The sequence below is a fragment of the Sander lucioperca genome, chromosome 22, assembly GCF_008315115.2.
Source record: "Sander lucioperca isolate FBNREF2018 chromosome 22, SLUC_FBN_1.2, whole genome shotgun sequence".
Lineage (NCBI taxonomy): Eukaryota > Metazoa > Chordata > Actinopteri > Perciformes > Percidae > Sander > Sander lucioperca.
Window position 1 is genome coordinate 6,410,200 of NC_050194.1, and position 15,003 is coordinate 6,425,202.

Below are 15,003 nucleotides of genomic sequence, written 5' to 3' on the forward strand. Positions count from 1 at the left end.
GTTTTTCATTTCTTTTCCTAGGACATTCAAGGCCAACTATTGAGTACAATTTGGGGCTTTGGTTAAAACATTAAAGAGCTCCTCCAGCAACATCTTATTGTACTCTCATAAAGTTGGGCCACTCAGAAACTCAAAACCAGTTGCAGGAAATATAATTACCAGTTAAATAAATGAATCCGACTTTTTAAATACTAAAAAACAAAGTCCCAGTTTCAGCTTTTTGAAAACCCTCACAATCGACTCTTACATCGTCTGGGATAGATCCCCATTCCCCATCTTAATTAGTTTTAAATCCTATTTGTATATTTTATGCTTTTTACATTGCCCTGTGCCTTGCATCTTCTTTTTTATATAGATATTTTCTTAATACATTTCTACGGAGCCCCCTCATAAATTGACATAAATAAATTGTGGCAACAATATAGGTATAAATGTGCGCACAAAATACTAATTTGTGGCCACAACATACTAATTCATGGCCACGAAATAATATTTAGTGCGCACATTATACCTATATTGTAGCCACGAAATAGGTATAACGTGCACACAAAATACTAATTTGTGGCCACAACATACTAATTTGTGGCCTTATTGTGGCCACAAATTAGTATTTCGTGGCCACAAATTATTTTATTTTTTTTGGATGTAATGTCTGGGGCGCCGTACATTTCTGTCTTATGTAAAGAATTGTTGTTGAAAGGTGCTATACAAATAAACTTCCCTTGCCTTGATTTACACAGGCAATCAGATATAATGACTCCTATCTTAAGAAAAGAAACACAACATATTAGTATAAAAAAAAGAAGATAACGTCATAAAGAACTTGAAACAGCAGCAATAAACACATACAACATATACTGTACATAAAAAGAAAATCAAGTTAATAAAGATACGCATATACAAAAGGAGCCATTTCAATTCTTAAACAAGTTAAGCTGAATGTGTAAAATGAAATTTCAATGGGTCAAGGGGTAGACGCCACTCTTAAATGCATATAAGGTGGAAATATGAAGAAAAAAAAAGGATCACATAATAAATATGAATGGTCAAATACTTTGCAATCAATTAGAAGTCTGTATAAGCTGTGTATATTTTTATTGATTCAGAAAATATACACAAATATCATAGTAATAAAGTCAAAGCATGGGATAGAAATGTACAGGACATCAGGCAGCTCATTCCCATCAGTGACATCCGTCCATCCTGACAGGCCTGGGTCAAAAACACTCCTTAAAATATGAATAAGAACCTCTCTGTCATTGCCTGCCACAGTGGAAACCAAAACACACACTTCTGGCAGACTCTAAAGTTTAGTGGTACAAATCCCTGTTTCACCCCCCCCGACTCCCCAGGGCTGTCAGGAAGTAAACAGTACTCCTCTCTCCAGCCTCCATCTTTAAACAATCTGTCACATTCTGGCAAAACGTATCTACATATTTTTACATATATTATAAAACAAAAACAGAAAGCAAAAGTAAAGAACAAACCACCAATGTCGTATAACTTTCTCAAGTCTTTTTTTTCAGACCCGGAGTTACAAGCTGGATTTAGGCTTTATCATATCATACAATCCTCATGGCTCTCCCTTTTAAATCTCTCCTCAACTCAAAGCAGTCTTCCTCCTCCTTCTTCTCTTTCCACATTCAACGAGCATGGTTTTCCTTGTTAGGCTTTCATAGGTAAGACAGTAACAAGTGTGCTGAAGAAGAGACAGTTCTAATTGGGGACACGTCTTCTGTGATGATTCATGGGTAATTCACCATACACAGTCACCTTTCCCTCCTCTAGCCCTCGGGCTCTCTGAAGCAAATCTAGAGGCAAAACGAACAATTAAAGACAATAACACACAGACAGTCACTGACACTTGTTGACAAAAAGCAGCCTCGCTCCCATTCACTAAATTCCCCGCAGTCTCTCTAATTCATTCGTCCTCCTCTGATCCTCTCTTTGATCCATTCTCCTGTCGCATCTGTTATAGGCCTGAATACACTTTTGTTTTATGTTCATCTCCATAGTTGTTTACATATTTATTTATAATCAAGGACACCATAAGCAGCGGATGTAGCTCTCAAACATGATCGGGTTGATAGTTGATTTTCGTTTCAAATGATTTTATCACAGGTGTAAACCACAGAATAACTGAAATTTAGTCCGTTTTTGTGCATTTTGATGTTTTTTTTTCTGCAAGTTGAGTCGATGGACAGTTGAATATGCGTGAAGGAGGGGCGGGCCCAGTGTGTAGTTTCACCCACTTCCCCCTCTGGCCACATCCCGAAAAAAGCTGTACCGTCCAGTTCCAGCCAAGAGTTTGTCCCGCTGGTTTCTATCATGTCAGTGTTCCTTTCAGCTCTTCCCCGGTCACCACTGTTCACACAGCATACTGACAGACACACGAATGGCCTCCATCCCCTCTTCAAGGGTCAGAAACGCTTCCTCCTGCTCCTCTTGTTCTCCTCCACTCATTCATGTTTTCATTCATCCATTTGAAAAGTAAGGGGTATTTGATACCCTGCAGCTGCTGAACCACAAGACAACAAAACACAGAAGGGAAATGTTAGCTTTTAGCTTGTGGACAGGATCAAATGGAAATATGCTATATTTTCCTTGAAATGATACAAACAATTCAGTCTGAGTCAGTCTCCCTGACTGTGGCATTCATCCCAAAGCCTTGGTTCCTACTGAAGGTCACACATATATACTTTCATTTTTAAAAAGGGCTAAAAAAGCTGGTAGTTACTCAAACAGGAGTAAATGGTGCATTTGTTGGTGACTATTTTCATCATCAGCACATTAGATGCCCTAGTGAGTATTTACAGCAGCAGGACTGTGTATGTAGGATCGACTCAAAATATAAGTTCATGGCGATGAAGGTGCATGTCAACATTGATGTTTTAAATAGTTTTTGGACAACAATGGAGGTCTATGGCACACATGAATAAGATATATTAGGCTTTGATACAGACACAATCATTTGTCATTTGTGGAGAATAAGAAGACTTATCCTGTAAATACAGGGCATTACTTTTTTGCATCCAACCTCAAATACGTTTTCATTGTTAACGTGACAATGATACATTCAGTCAATTTGGTCTATAATGTTTAGTGTGTTTGAGTTTTTTTGTTAAGTGTGTTTTTTCGATTTTCTACATTTTCCGGAATAGCTTTAACAAAATAAAATCAACTAACCAACTCATTTGTGAACATCCAGTTTTATGATCACATGCATTTCTTATACAATGAAAAACATTGTTTGTGGCTGCATTGCTTTAGATTGCAATAGCAAGAGGACAAGCAACATTCACTCTACAGGGAAAATACCAATTTTTTAATTCTAGAATAAAAAAATCTAAATGATCAAAAATGTCATGTTAAATGTTAAATGTACTTGACTTATTAAAAGCAACACCTCATCCCTGGCTATTTGATTAATAACTGGTGTCTTTTATCAATCATATTTGTGTGTGTGTGTGTGTGTGTGTGTGTGTGTGTGTCCATACCTGCCACTGACCTGCAGGCCAGCCAGGAGGAACTCACTTTGCCAGATGTTCAAACGGCACACTGACCTGAGCGTGGAGGGAAAGATGAGAAGCTTGAAGCAGATCAAAGGGAGAAGACAGAAACCTGAAACTGTATTTACAATTTGAGCTCTTCCATGCCCATATCCTGTACGCTTTCTTACTTCTCGATTTACATCCTGAATTTAGTTTTCTTTTCCGGCTATTTGATCAGAATATGGATGTTGGTGATCTGTTTGCTGTTTCACAGGGGTTTTCCTCTCTGCTAGCATGGAAACATTTTAGAAATTGGGTAGACCCACAGAGAAAATTGAAGCACAGGAATTGAATAAAGGTTTGGACCAGAAAAAGCAAGCTCAGAAAAACCAAAATCAGAAAACCACCACAAAGTCATCTTATTCACTGGGGATCAGTGGACGGCTACCAAAACTGAACTGAATTATTTACAACTTTCAAAGATCATAGGATATTATGCAAATGTGCTTGTTTTGTCTGCATCATAGTTAATGTATGCAAATTCAGACTGTACAGTGGAAATTGAGATTGTATCTATTTGAATTTGAAAAATCTGCTCCACCAAATTGTTATAGTGCATGTGAGATAATATGAGTAGTGATGTAAAGACAGCCTGGATATTTAGAACAGCTGGTGACATTACTGCAGGATGCAGACATGATCCCTAATAAATGAAGAAGCATTGGAGAGAGTCCAATTACATATTATAGATTATAAGAGGCTTTGGGCCTGGGTGGATTAGTCTATTCTGTGTTTGTATCATGTCAGACTTAAACTGAGCACAGTAACAAAACTCTTCACATCAGTATACTGGTGGCAGTAATTATGAGTAGATTATGTTTGAATAATTCCCCAGCTCCAATATTTGCAATTTGGCATCATGAATTATGAATTTATAATCAACATGAGTGGAAAGCATTACAGAGAATCCAATGTCAGCAGTCAAATGTAAAGAGAAATCCTTCTGATCCATTTTATTCACACGCAAAAAGCAATTAATGCTACATATGAAAAGAGAGCAATATCTGCTGCAGTTTATTTATGGTTGAGTTTTGTAAATTCTTAAATAACAAGAATAAGAGTCCACAGCCATGCTAACGGCTCTGTAAAGATGCACTTTGGCACAGTTGTGCTTTGAGTTCCAAGCTAACGCCAGCTTACGAACATGCTCACAATGACAATGCTAACATGCTGGTGCTAAACAACTAAAATGTTTACCATGTTCACCGTCTTAGTTTTAGCGGGTTAGCATACCACCTCAGCTGTGAATGATGGGAATGGTATTGGTAATGCAGGTATTAGGTCAGATTTGGACAGATTTTAAAAAAAAAGTCGTGAAGATATAGCAACCAGGGACCGTGAAAAATAATAACTCTACAGAACCACAGAAAATACCAAACAACTGTTTTCATAGGCAGAGCGGAAGTCCCCATGACAGGTAAACTGAACTGTGTGCGAGTATTTGATAACTTTAATAACACCAGTATTAAACACTAATTGGCATTGGTTTTGTCTGGATAAAAAAAATGTGCAAAAAGAGAGAGCAAATGTTGTCTTTTAAAATAAAGAAACCATAGCGTGTACATGGCAAGTTTTGTGCCATCAAGTAGATAGAAGTCAAGATATTTCACATATAAGTGAAAACTTTGACATGGTGAACCATGGAAAAGTAAGATGATCACCAATGCCAGTAGGATTCATCCTCAGGGGACCATGAATGTCTGGACAACATGTCATGGCAATCAGCCCAACAGTTATTGAGATATTTCAATCTGGACTAGAGTGGTGGACCGATCGACTAGCATGGCTAAAAAGGATTCAGGAAGCACACAAACCCCTTCAGCTTGCATCAATGAGAGGTCACCGCCTTCTCTAAATATTAGGTGCATACAGCATTAAATCTACATAAAGCATGTAATTTGCACTTGCAACTAGTGATGACTGGGACTGTTTGTTAGCACTGTGCCTACTGAATCGCCACCTTAAAGGACAATTCTGGCGCAAAATAAACCTAGGGGTTAATAACACATGGGTACCGAGTCGACCGTTCTCTGGGACATGTTTTCATGCTAATCGAATGTGACCAGTTTTAGTGCAAACTGCTAATTAGCTTATAAAGCTAGTTGTCGGGACATGCGAAAGTAAAAAGAAAAAAAGGCTCAAAATAGCACCACACTTCCACGGTAGCATAATGAGGGTCCCTACATGTAAACCGAAGCATTGAGAACTTTGTAAGTGTACAGACAGTTTATTAAAAAGATAGTTTATAAAGACAGTACCGTTCGGTATACAGGCGGGCGCCATCTTGGGAAAACAGTCGTGACCAGACGAACGACGAACGCCGTGTAACCAGTAACATAGCTCAAGCACGGCGTTCGTCGTTTCGACTGGTCACATTCGATTAGCATGAAAACATATCCCAAAGAACGGTCAACTCGGTACACATGTGTTATTAACCCCTAGGTTCAAAACATGCAGCAACTCCCTTCTTCTTCTTGCTCAACCTGTAAAGCCACAATCTGCCTACCTGTGACGCAGTGATGCGTGATTGGTCAAGGCGTGCAGTCAGGTCGGAGGAGGAGACGTTGGCGGGCGCCCCGCGATGAAGCCTCATGGCCACCTTCCTCTCTCGCTCGGCTCGCTCTGCTCGCCCCGCCTGAGGAGAGCGGTTACCTGCACACACGGATAGACACACGCGCTTGAATTGAACGCCTTCAGTCTGTTACAGTTGTATCGCCAAAACCACAAACAACATCCTGACCTGACTGCTGGACCCCACGTGCGGCCGGGTTGGAGGGAGCAGCGTCGGCCTCGTTCCTGACTCTGTTGGCTGCTGAAGGGTTCGGACCAGGCGGCAGAGCTCGACCTCCAGCTCCTCTTTGGCCTCCTCCTGTTCGCTCCTCCGGCTCCTTTCCCTCCCTCCTCTCTCTGTCTCCATCCTCTGCGGTCCTGCTGGCCCCCTGAAACACAGAGAAACAGGACAGAATGTGAACGGACAGCTTTTAAACCTCAAAGCTGGAAGTAGTTTCCAAAAGCATAGTCTATATCCACGACGTTCCTCTTCCGGGATTGCTCTGTTGCCGACAGAAATTCTGCCGGAAGTCACTCTTTTCGGCCGGATGTCCGTTACCTTCTGCTTTCTTTGTGTTGTAATTTTAAACTCCGGTGGACTATGGTTAACTGCTCCTCAGATCTCTGCAGGGTAAATCCAGACAGCTAGCTAGACTATCCGTCCAATTTGAGTTTTCTGTTGCACGACTAAAATAACTTTTGAACGTACACACACAACGTACAACTTCCTTTCCCGAGGCTATTTTGCAGCGGCACCGTGGCTCAAGACGATTGTGATTGGACACGTTTTTCTCCCATCCCGGAATGCTGTGTGGACTCGCCAGACCCTCCTCCGCAGGGCTGTGGAGGAAGGTCTGGCAATGCGAGACAAGCAAAAGCATGACGCCCACAGCGTTCTGTTACTATAACTGTTACGGAGCGTTGACAGGTCTGAATTTTGGATGAGCCACTCACAAACTTCAGCATGTTCCAGTCAAAGACGTAGTCGTAGGAGAAGCCCTGTCTGTGGAAAAGGTTCCTAAAGAGCTGCCTCAGGTATGAGTAGTCTGGCTTGTCGTCGAACCGCAGGGAGCGACACAAATTCAGGTAAGTGGAGAACTCAGCTGGGAAAGACAAGAGAGAAATCAAAATCTGCTTTATTGGCTAAGTATGTGTGCACATACTGTACAAGGAATTTGACTCAAAGCTGTCAAGGTGAGGAGGCAAGCCTTCTGAGAAGAATTATGACAGAAATATTGCAAAAGCCCTTTTTAAATTGGCTTTACTCACAGGGGTATCCCTTGCAGAGCACCTCGATGGGGGTGGACATTTTCTTCTCACTGATGCGTTCATACTTCTGCCTCTTGGTGGCAGCCTTGAGGCCCTGCCATGGCAGAGAGCCCAGGTTGAAGTACATGAGTACGTAGCCCAGAGACTCCAGGTCGTCTCGCCTCGACTGCTCTGTGGAGGAAAAAACAGAACGGAGAGAGAGAGAGAGAGAGAGAGAGAGAGAGAGAGAGAGAGAGAGAGAGAGAGAGAGAGAGAGAGAGAGAGAGAGAGAGAGAGAGAGAGAGAGAGAGAGAGAGAGAGAAGGGAGGAATGCGTGAAATGGCAAAAAAGTTTCAGGGGGGAGAAGCAGAAAAGGAAGAGGAGGAGACAAAGACAGAGGTAGAAGATAAAAAGAAAGGAAAAGAAACAAAATGAGGCTACAGTTGTGAGAATCCAGTCCTGATCAATAAACATGCATATTGCAACATATTCTACTGACTGTAGACTGACCCCAGTGGGGTTAGCAGAACACACACATTCACACCTGCACAGATACAGTATCTTGGCCAACCTCTGCGTGGATGCCGTCTTACCGATGCCCAGATGGGTGTTGATGGAGGCATAGCGGGCGGTGCCGGTGAGGTTCTTATTCTCACGGTAGGGGATGTGCTGGTGCGTTCGGGCGTCACGGTATTTTTTGGCCAGGCCGAAGTCAATAATGTAGACCAGGTTGCCCTTCTTGCCGAGCCCCATCAGGAAGTTGTCAGGCTTCACGTCTCTGTGGATGAAGTTCTTGGAGTGGATGTATTCAATCCTACTGATCTGGAACGGATGAGAGATGGGGAAAAGGATTTAGTTGGGATAAAGGAGAGTACTAGTGGTTTTGGAAGCTCTAGCCCATTGATAAAAAGTGCAATTCATAAGAGCATACTATTAGTTTTTCGGGTTAGACCCTTCAGGAGTCCCCCAGGTAATTTCGTGTGAGTAAGCTGTAAAAATCGACTTAGAGAGACTTGAACCTGGCTTGAGCCACAAAATGTCTTAAAGGGGTACTCCTGCAATTTAGCACTGCACATTGATACGGTTGGAGGACTAACAACAGACAGATTTGAAAAAGAAATGGTCAAAGTCCAATCAGCAGAGGGAGAGATATCTTGACTGTTAGTCCTGAGTATGGGTTAAGCAAAAAAAACAAAAAAAAACAAACACTGGATCCTACAACCCCCATAATGCAACTCAATATGGTACTTTGTTACATAGATGCCCACATCTTAACCCCCAAGTTCATAGGATGAGTCGTACTCCTTTTGACAAATAAACTGGTCTTCATGTGTAAAATCAATCTTTTGTCACAGTTACACAATAACATTATCATGTAATAATGCATGTTGCAATCGGGAACTGTTCAAAATTCTTTGAAAAAAAGATGCTCTGACATCCAAAATTAGCTAGTAAAAAGGCATTCTATTACTGTAATATGTTATATTGCTTTGAAATTAAGCCAGAAGACGAAAACTAACAGATGGAAACCGTAAAAAAGGATCATACTGCTTATGAATTTGGGTGTTTTAAAAGATTGACTTTAAGCAGGCAACAGTAATATCTCAAATGTCATAGTGTCCCTGAATGCACCAACAATGAGTTTTTTTTTAAGCAGCCCATGCTCACAGCTGCAAAACCAAACTACAGTTATGAATTTTGACAAAAAAAGTAATGACATCTTAACAGTGATGGATTACCTTTCACATCTCTGCAAGGTGATTTTCATAGCGTATTAAAAGAAGTGGAGGTCAATGGCTGCCTATAAGGGAGAAAGTTCCACTAAAATAATATGTTGTGGTATGCTTTAGAATAGGGAAGTATTCAGTTAGTAGTTTAGCATGTGCAATTGTGGGGTGTGGTCCTTTAAGCTATGTATTTGCTAAGTATCCTTTCTGTATTGCTTCTAATACATGCAGGTGCTGGTCAAATGCATTAAAAAAAAACACCCATGTGGAATAAAATTGAATTGAAATTGAAAATTGACTACAAATATATGAATTAGAATCTGTCTTTTTTAAGTTTTAAGATGAATGAGTACTTTGGTCTGAATGTCTGGTAAACAGTTACTCCTTTTCAGAGAATCATTTACTTTTACTACTGGTCTTGATAGGTAGAGCTGGCATGCTGGGAGTCTTTATATTCCTAAGGTTATAGAGTGTTTGGTTTAAAGGTGACTTTTGAAGGCCACAAGTCTCATTGCCCAGTGAAATAATAGTTGATTCATTGCTATTGATCAATAACCCTGTCAGCCTGTCTGCAGATAAATAAAGGTCATTTTATGTAATGGGACAGTTCAATTCTTAGTTATTGCCAGAGGAGGAGAGGAGAGGAGAGGAGAGGAGAGGAGAGGAGAGGAGAGGAGAGGAGGTCAAAGTTGCCAAAGAGAAAAGGGGAGGAAAAGAACAAATGTGCCAGTTGTAGACTAAAGAATGACATATGAGGCTCATAAAAGAGACCACAGGCTGACCCCTATATGACGAGGATTACTCTTGCAGAGCTTCCATGTCCCAGATTGAAATTCACTTTTATGGAGGAGCTGAATGGTCCAAGATAGTGAGGGGATAGGCTTTGTCCCGAGCCAGGAAACAAGCTTCAGAGGTTTGGATGAGAATTATTCTCAGATTTCAAATGATCCATTTAGTTCCAGTCTAAAAATAGCCACATCCTTTTCTTGAAATCGGTGTAACTTCCCAGCCTGAGGTTGACTTCAGTGCATTATGTGCAAGTTTAGACAACTGTGGTCTTTTTATCGTGCACCTTTCCATAACTATCACTGTTTATGTATTGTTTTTCCTTGGGCGCCTTGAGGGACCTCTTTATAAAGACTGAATAAACCCAGATGGAGCCTCCATGAAACACAGTGAGCTCTTGAAGTAATTAGTTACTACGGAGGAACTGTGTGGCAGTTATTAGCTCTGGGTCTCAGGAACATCCCTACACGAACTACTGCGTTTTACAGTGTGGGCTGCAGGCAGTCAGTCTGTCTCACCATCTGGTCGGCCAGCAGCAGGACAGTTTTCAGACTGAACTTGCGGGAGCAGAAGTTGAACAGGTCCTCCAGACTGGGGCCCAGCAGCTCCATGACCATAACGTTGTAGTCGCCTTCCGCTCCGCACCACTTGATAGACGGGATCCCCACTGTGGAGAGGAAGGGAGGGGGAATCAGTGGGTTAGGAAACAGAATAGGGCATAATAACTATAGACTGCCTGATAGATAATGACATGGGGTTGAGAGTGTATATACAGGTCATAATCCACCAATTAAAACTGACACACACTTTTTTTTTTTCACTTATTTGACTGCACTTGCAGTTTGCATTTACACTACTACTGCTACTTTAGCAGAAGATGGACCTTTGCATTACTTTTAGGTTTTTCAACCTCATCTATTTTTCCATTTAAATGGTAACTACAATTTTTTTTCAACCTGGACCCTATTTTCCTTTGTCTTTGTGTCTAAGTGACTGATGGGAACATTTGACATGTCTTTGACATTGGTCCAGTATTAAACAAGATCACAGCAGTCGGCAGCAGCGAAACAAGCTACAATGTAAGTTAACAGGGCAAATGTCCAGCTTGTATTTACCTTCACAAAAGTGGTTGTTTTGCCACTGACAGGCTCAGATTAATATTCTACGTGTCTGACAACATTATGAAAAGGATTTCTAAGGAGGTCAACCTTTCTGTTAAAGAGTAAGATCCTTTAAAAAAAAAAAAAGAACATCCGCGAAATTGCGTTCGCTAAACCCACCAGACTCCATGTAAATAAACAGTAATTTCAGCATAGTAAAATACACTTCATTCAAAGTCGACAGAAGCAACATAAAGTACAAAAAGCCGTTTAGGTTTAGACTCCGACCTGCGGCCCTTCGCTGCATGTCATTCACCCCTCTCTCCCCCCCTTTCATTTCTTTAGCTGTCATGTCAATAAAGGCCTACAAATGCCACAAAGAACAAAAAAAAAGTCTTAATTCTATCACAGCCTCGACTACACCTTAATGCTGCTGAATGACCATTAATACCTCTCAACAACCCTAAACTGAGTTAAATGCGCCTTAACTCTAGTCAGAGATGCCTTTCAGTGTACCCGAATTACCCTGAATGCACCTCAAATGCCCTTAAATGTCCTGAAATGCCTTTTAAGGTCTCTAAATGCACTGCAATGCCTCCAAAACAACTGGAATCACTGTTGATTCCCCTTACCAGCTCCAAATACACCTTAGTGCCCCTTAAACTCTTCACTGCCTCTCAGTGTAAAGTGCTAGTAAAGCTTTCAAAATCCCCGAAATGCTTCTTGTGCATCTTACCTCCGCCCTGCATCATCTTGTAAAATTTGCTCTCAATGTGAAGCTGTGGATGTTTGGTTTTCACACATTCCAGTTTGATGGCTACCTCCTCTCCTGTAGCGATGTTTGAACCTGATGGGAGAAATGCCAGCGATGTAGTTACAACATGTCAATCATTTCCAACACATAAAGGGTCTTTTGACCTGTGGAATTTAAGAGCGAGATCGATTTAACATTGTTCACATAAACTGGAATATGTGTTATATTCACTTTTTGCAATGAAAGAAGATAAGGAACAATATCAGGTAAACACAACACAAACTCACCGAGGTAAATATCTCCAAAGGATCCGCTCCCTATCTTCCTCCCAAGGCGGTACTTGTTTCCCACCCTCAACTCCATGGCTCCTGAGCTTTTTAACTCACTGAAGGGGTAAACACACACACACACACACACACACACACATAGATACAAACCCACACACACACACACACACACACACACACACACAGCTGTCATCAATCAGTGGTGATCAATAGAGTAAAGGACAGTGGTGCAAAGCTGCAGACTTTGAACTGAAAGCCTCGAGCCTTGGTGCGGCTGTTATCATTATAGAAAATAATGCTGGAAGCTTGGGAAAAAATTGACAGCAGAGATGAGAAAGTATGAAAAGTGCAAATTACCGAGGTGAAGCAGTGACGTAGTGCAGCCTAAGTTGAATCACTGGAACTAGGAACGAAAATGTTGCTCACTTCCAGCTTGACTTTATGTGACTAAACCCAGTGTGGAAGCAAACCATTTCTCAATACGCAGGATCTAATGTAACCACCCTGCTCCTGTCAGCCATGTTTTTTTTTGTTTTTTTTTAGTTAGAGACATTACACCTTCAGAGGACACAATAATAAACTCTGGCAGCTCAGAGGACAACAATGTAGGCCAATCAAGGGTTTATAAAGTGCATGGGGAAAAGGTGCGATCAAAGAAGAACCGGGCGTGTAGTTTAGTATAACATGATTTATTCAGAGCTGCAGAGGGGGGGGAAGACTAGATCAGCATCTCACACACTCTTCCTAAAGCACTTCAAGGGAGTTTTCCTGTGTACAAGCCATCTCAATAAACTCCCAATTTCTGACTGGTCCCCCTGATGAAATTTCGAATGAGTCATGTTTTCCCTCACCCCAGCCTGTGTGAACAGGCGTGAAATATAGGGACTTAAAAGTGGGGAATCGACTGAGGGCTTATTTCGACAGAGGTTATAGCTTTTACAAGCCAGTTTGGCATTGCACTAAACGCTGACTAAGTTCATTTTGTTTGTCTTGGCTGCATTGTAGACCTACAAACACCCCATCCACATACACTGAGCAGGGAAAATAAGGCAGAGCAAGCCACTGCTGCACATTACCAAACCCTTTACCTGAGGTCTCTCCGGCTCATCTCCTCCTCTCTCATAGCTGCTATACTGTCAGTGTTACAAAACTGAGATCCAATATTGCTGCAAAGGACTGCAAAAACAGGCAAGACGTTATATATTTTCAGAGCGAATACTTCATGCAGTTGCCCCAGATACCACAGGAGAGGAAATGGGGAAGGTGCTAAATGCAAAAAACACATCGCTCATCCCCCACTGACCATCAAATGTGGCAATAACTCCCATAACCGCACCCTCCATGTACAGGTAGGACCTCTGAACAAGCACACAGCCCGCCCCAACACGACTCTATTTGGACCTTATTTATCGAACCCAAAACACACACACACACACGCACGCACGCACACACACACACACACACACACACACACAAAGCCTCCAGACACCTTGACTAGCCAACATACACCCCCAGTCCACCCCACCCCTCCTCCTCACCTCACCGGGTTATGGCAGGCTCCGTGGTCGCCCGATGGCTCCGTCTCACTCAGGACCCTGGACAGCGACGCACCGACGCGGCTTCGGACGGCTCATAACCTCGGAGATCTGTGACCCGAACCCCCACTCCCGAAAAAGACCCCCCCCAAAAAAAATACAATTGAACCGAGCCGACTGCAGCCCCGCGACTCTGGAGGATTTTCACTGTCACGATTTTTATGCTGGGGGAGGAAAAACGCCGAAACCAGACACTGAGGTCCTTCTCTCTCTCTCTCTCTCTCTCTCTCCTCTGGCTGCTCTCCTCTCTCTCCCCACTCACACCCCCCCCCCCCCAGCCCTCTCTCAGTTTACACCATTGACAATATCAATGATGTCATCCACAGACTTGAAGAGATGCCCGGATTATCTTAAAGCCGTCGCGCTGCTGCCGTTTTTTGCAGACGTGAATGAAGCGCCAAGCTAACACGTGTATTTTCACCAATACACCTAAATGAATTCCTAAAGTAGGCCTACACACATTAGATAATTACAGCATGGACAGGTAAGTGCTCTGTATGTGTTAAACTATGTGTCTAGAAGTGTCAACCCCCTCTAGTGGTAGGCCTAGTACTCACTACAAAAATGCATCACTTTATACCCGACATTAAATGTTCATCACGGGCCTGTTTGAAGTGGAATTACAGTATATTCGATTTAGAGTACGTTTCTGTATATTATTCAGTATACAGAATAAACTGTATATATAACTGCAACCCCATTTAAAAAAAAAAAAAAAAACTATTGATAAAAGTTATGTTTTGAATGGGGAATAAAGAAAAGTATGCCAACAACGTGTAATGTAGAATACTTCGCCGGCTTAACTTGCACAAAAGTAGGCTAATTCATTTTGACACTGTCTGTTGGACTAGTTGCTATGACTAACTAACTAACGTTAAGTCAAAAAAAGAAGCGCTCAGACATTTTTTTTTTGCCAGCATAAGAGTTTTTTTGCAAAGCTATAGCTAAAATAGCATGTCGACGAAGCATGTGAGAAGCCCAAACGAAAAAGAAGAAAAAAAAAACAGCTGTCCTAGCATAACAGCTAACAGTTTAATTTGTCATGAAAAACTTCACCAGAAAAAAACAAATTCATTGCATCTTTCAACAAGCAAAAGTTGTGTTTTGTGCTGCAAGTACCTTACCAGTGTACAGTAGTAATGTGTTGGTTCTCTTGTTGTTCGCTGGACAGAAAATGAACAGAAAGTGAGAGAAAACGCAGGTAAGAAGACGCGCATGAGCCAAAGTAATTCCGAGTAATTGATGGCCTTTTTTTATTCTAAATGAAACCCCTAAATAAAATATGAATACATAATAAACCGAATGTGTTCTACCAGCCTGGTTGGAATTGGTTAAGGTTATGGGCGTGCATCGCAATTGATTAAAAAAAAAATCCTCTCTAAACCCAGGTCTGTCGATGTTTGCG

At 41.7% G+C, this 15,003-nt stretch overlaps 1 protein-coding gene across 4 annotated transcripts; it reads right to left on the reverse strand.

Annotated features, from left to right (window-relative positions):
- Window positions 1-1,078: 1,078 nt before the first annotated feature.
- csnk1e (casein kinase 1, epsilon) lies at window positions 1,079-13,872 on the reverse strand. 4 transcript variants are annotated; one of them, XM_035997220.1, is made up of 11 exons: window positions 13,542-13,872; window positions 12,004-12,101; window positions 11,699-11,809; window positions 10,381-10,529; window positions 7,943-8,171; window positions 7,371-7,541; window positions 7,056-7,204; window positions 6,292-6,490; window positions 6,058-6,203; window positions 3,509-3,563; window positions 1,079-2,518 (listed from the first exon to the last, which is right to left on the reverse strand). In XM_035997220.1, the coding sequence occupies exons 2-10, from the start codon at window positions 12,077-12,079 to the stop codon at window positions 3,531-3,533; spliced, it is 1,263 nt and encodes a 420-aa protein (XP_035853113.1). In that variant the 5' UTR covers window positions 12,080-12,101; window positions 13,542-13,872; the 3' UTR covers window positions 1,079-2,518; window positions 3,509-3,530. The 4 variants fall into 4 exon arrangements, with proteins under 4 accessions (XP_035853113.1, XP_035853112.1, XP_031153837.1 ...); XM_035997219.1 differs by having other exon boundaries at window positions 1,079-2,515; window positions 3,498-3,563; XM_031297977.2 differs by having other exon boundaries at window positions 3,498-3,563; window positions 13,547-13,871.
- Between the last annotated feature and the right edge of the window lie 1,131 nt (window positions 13,873-15,003).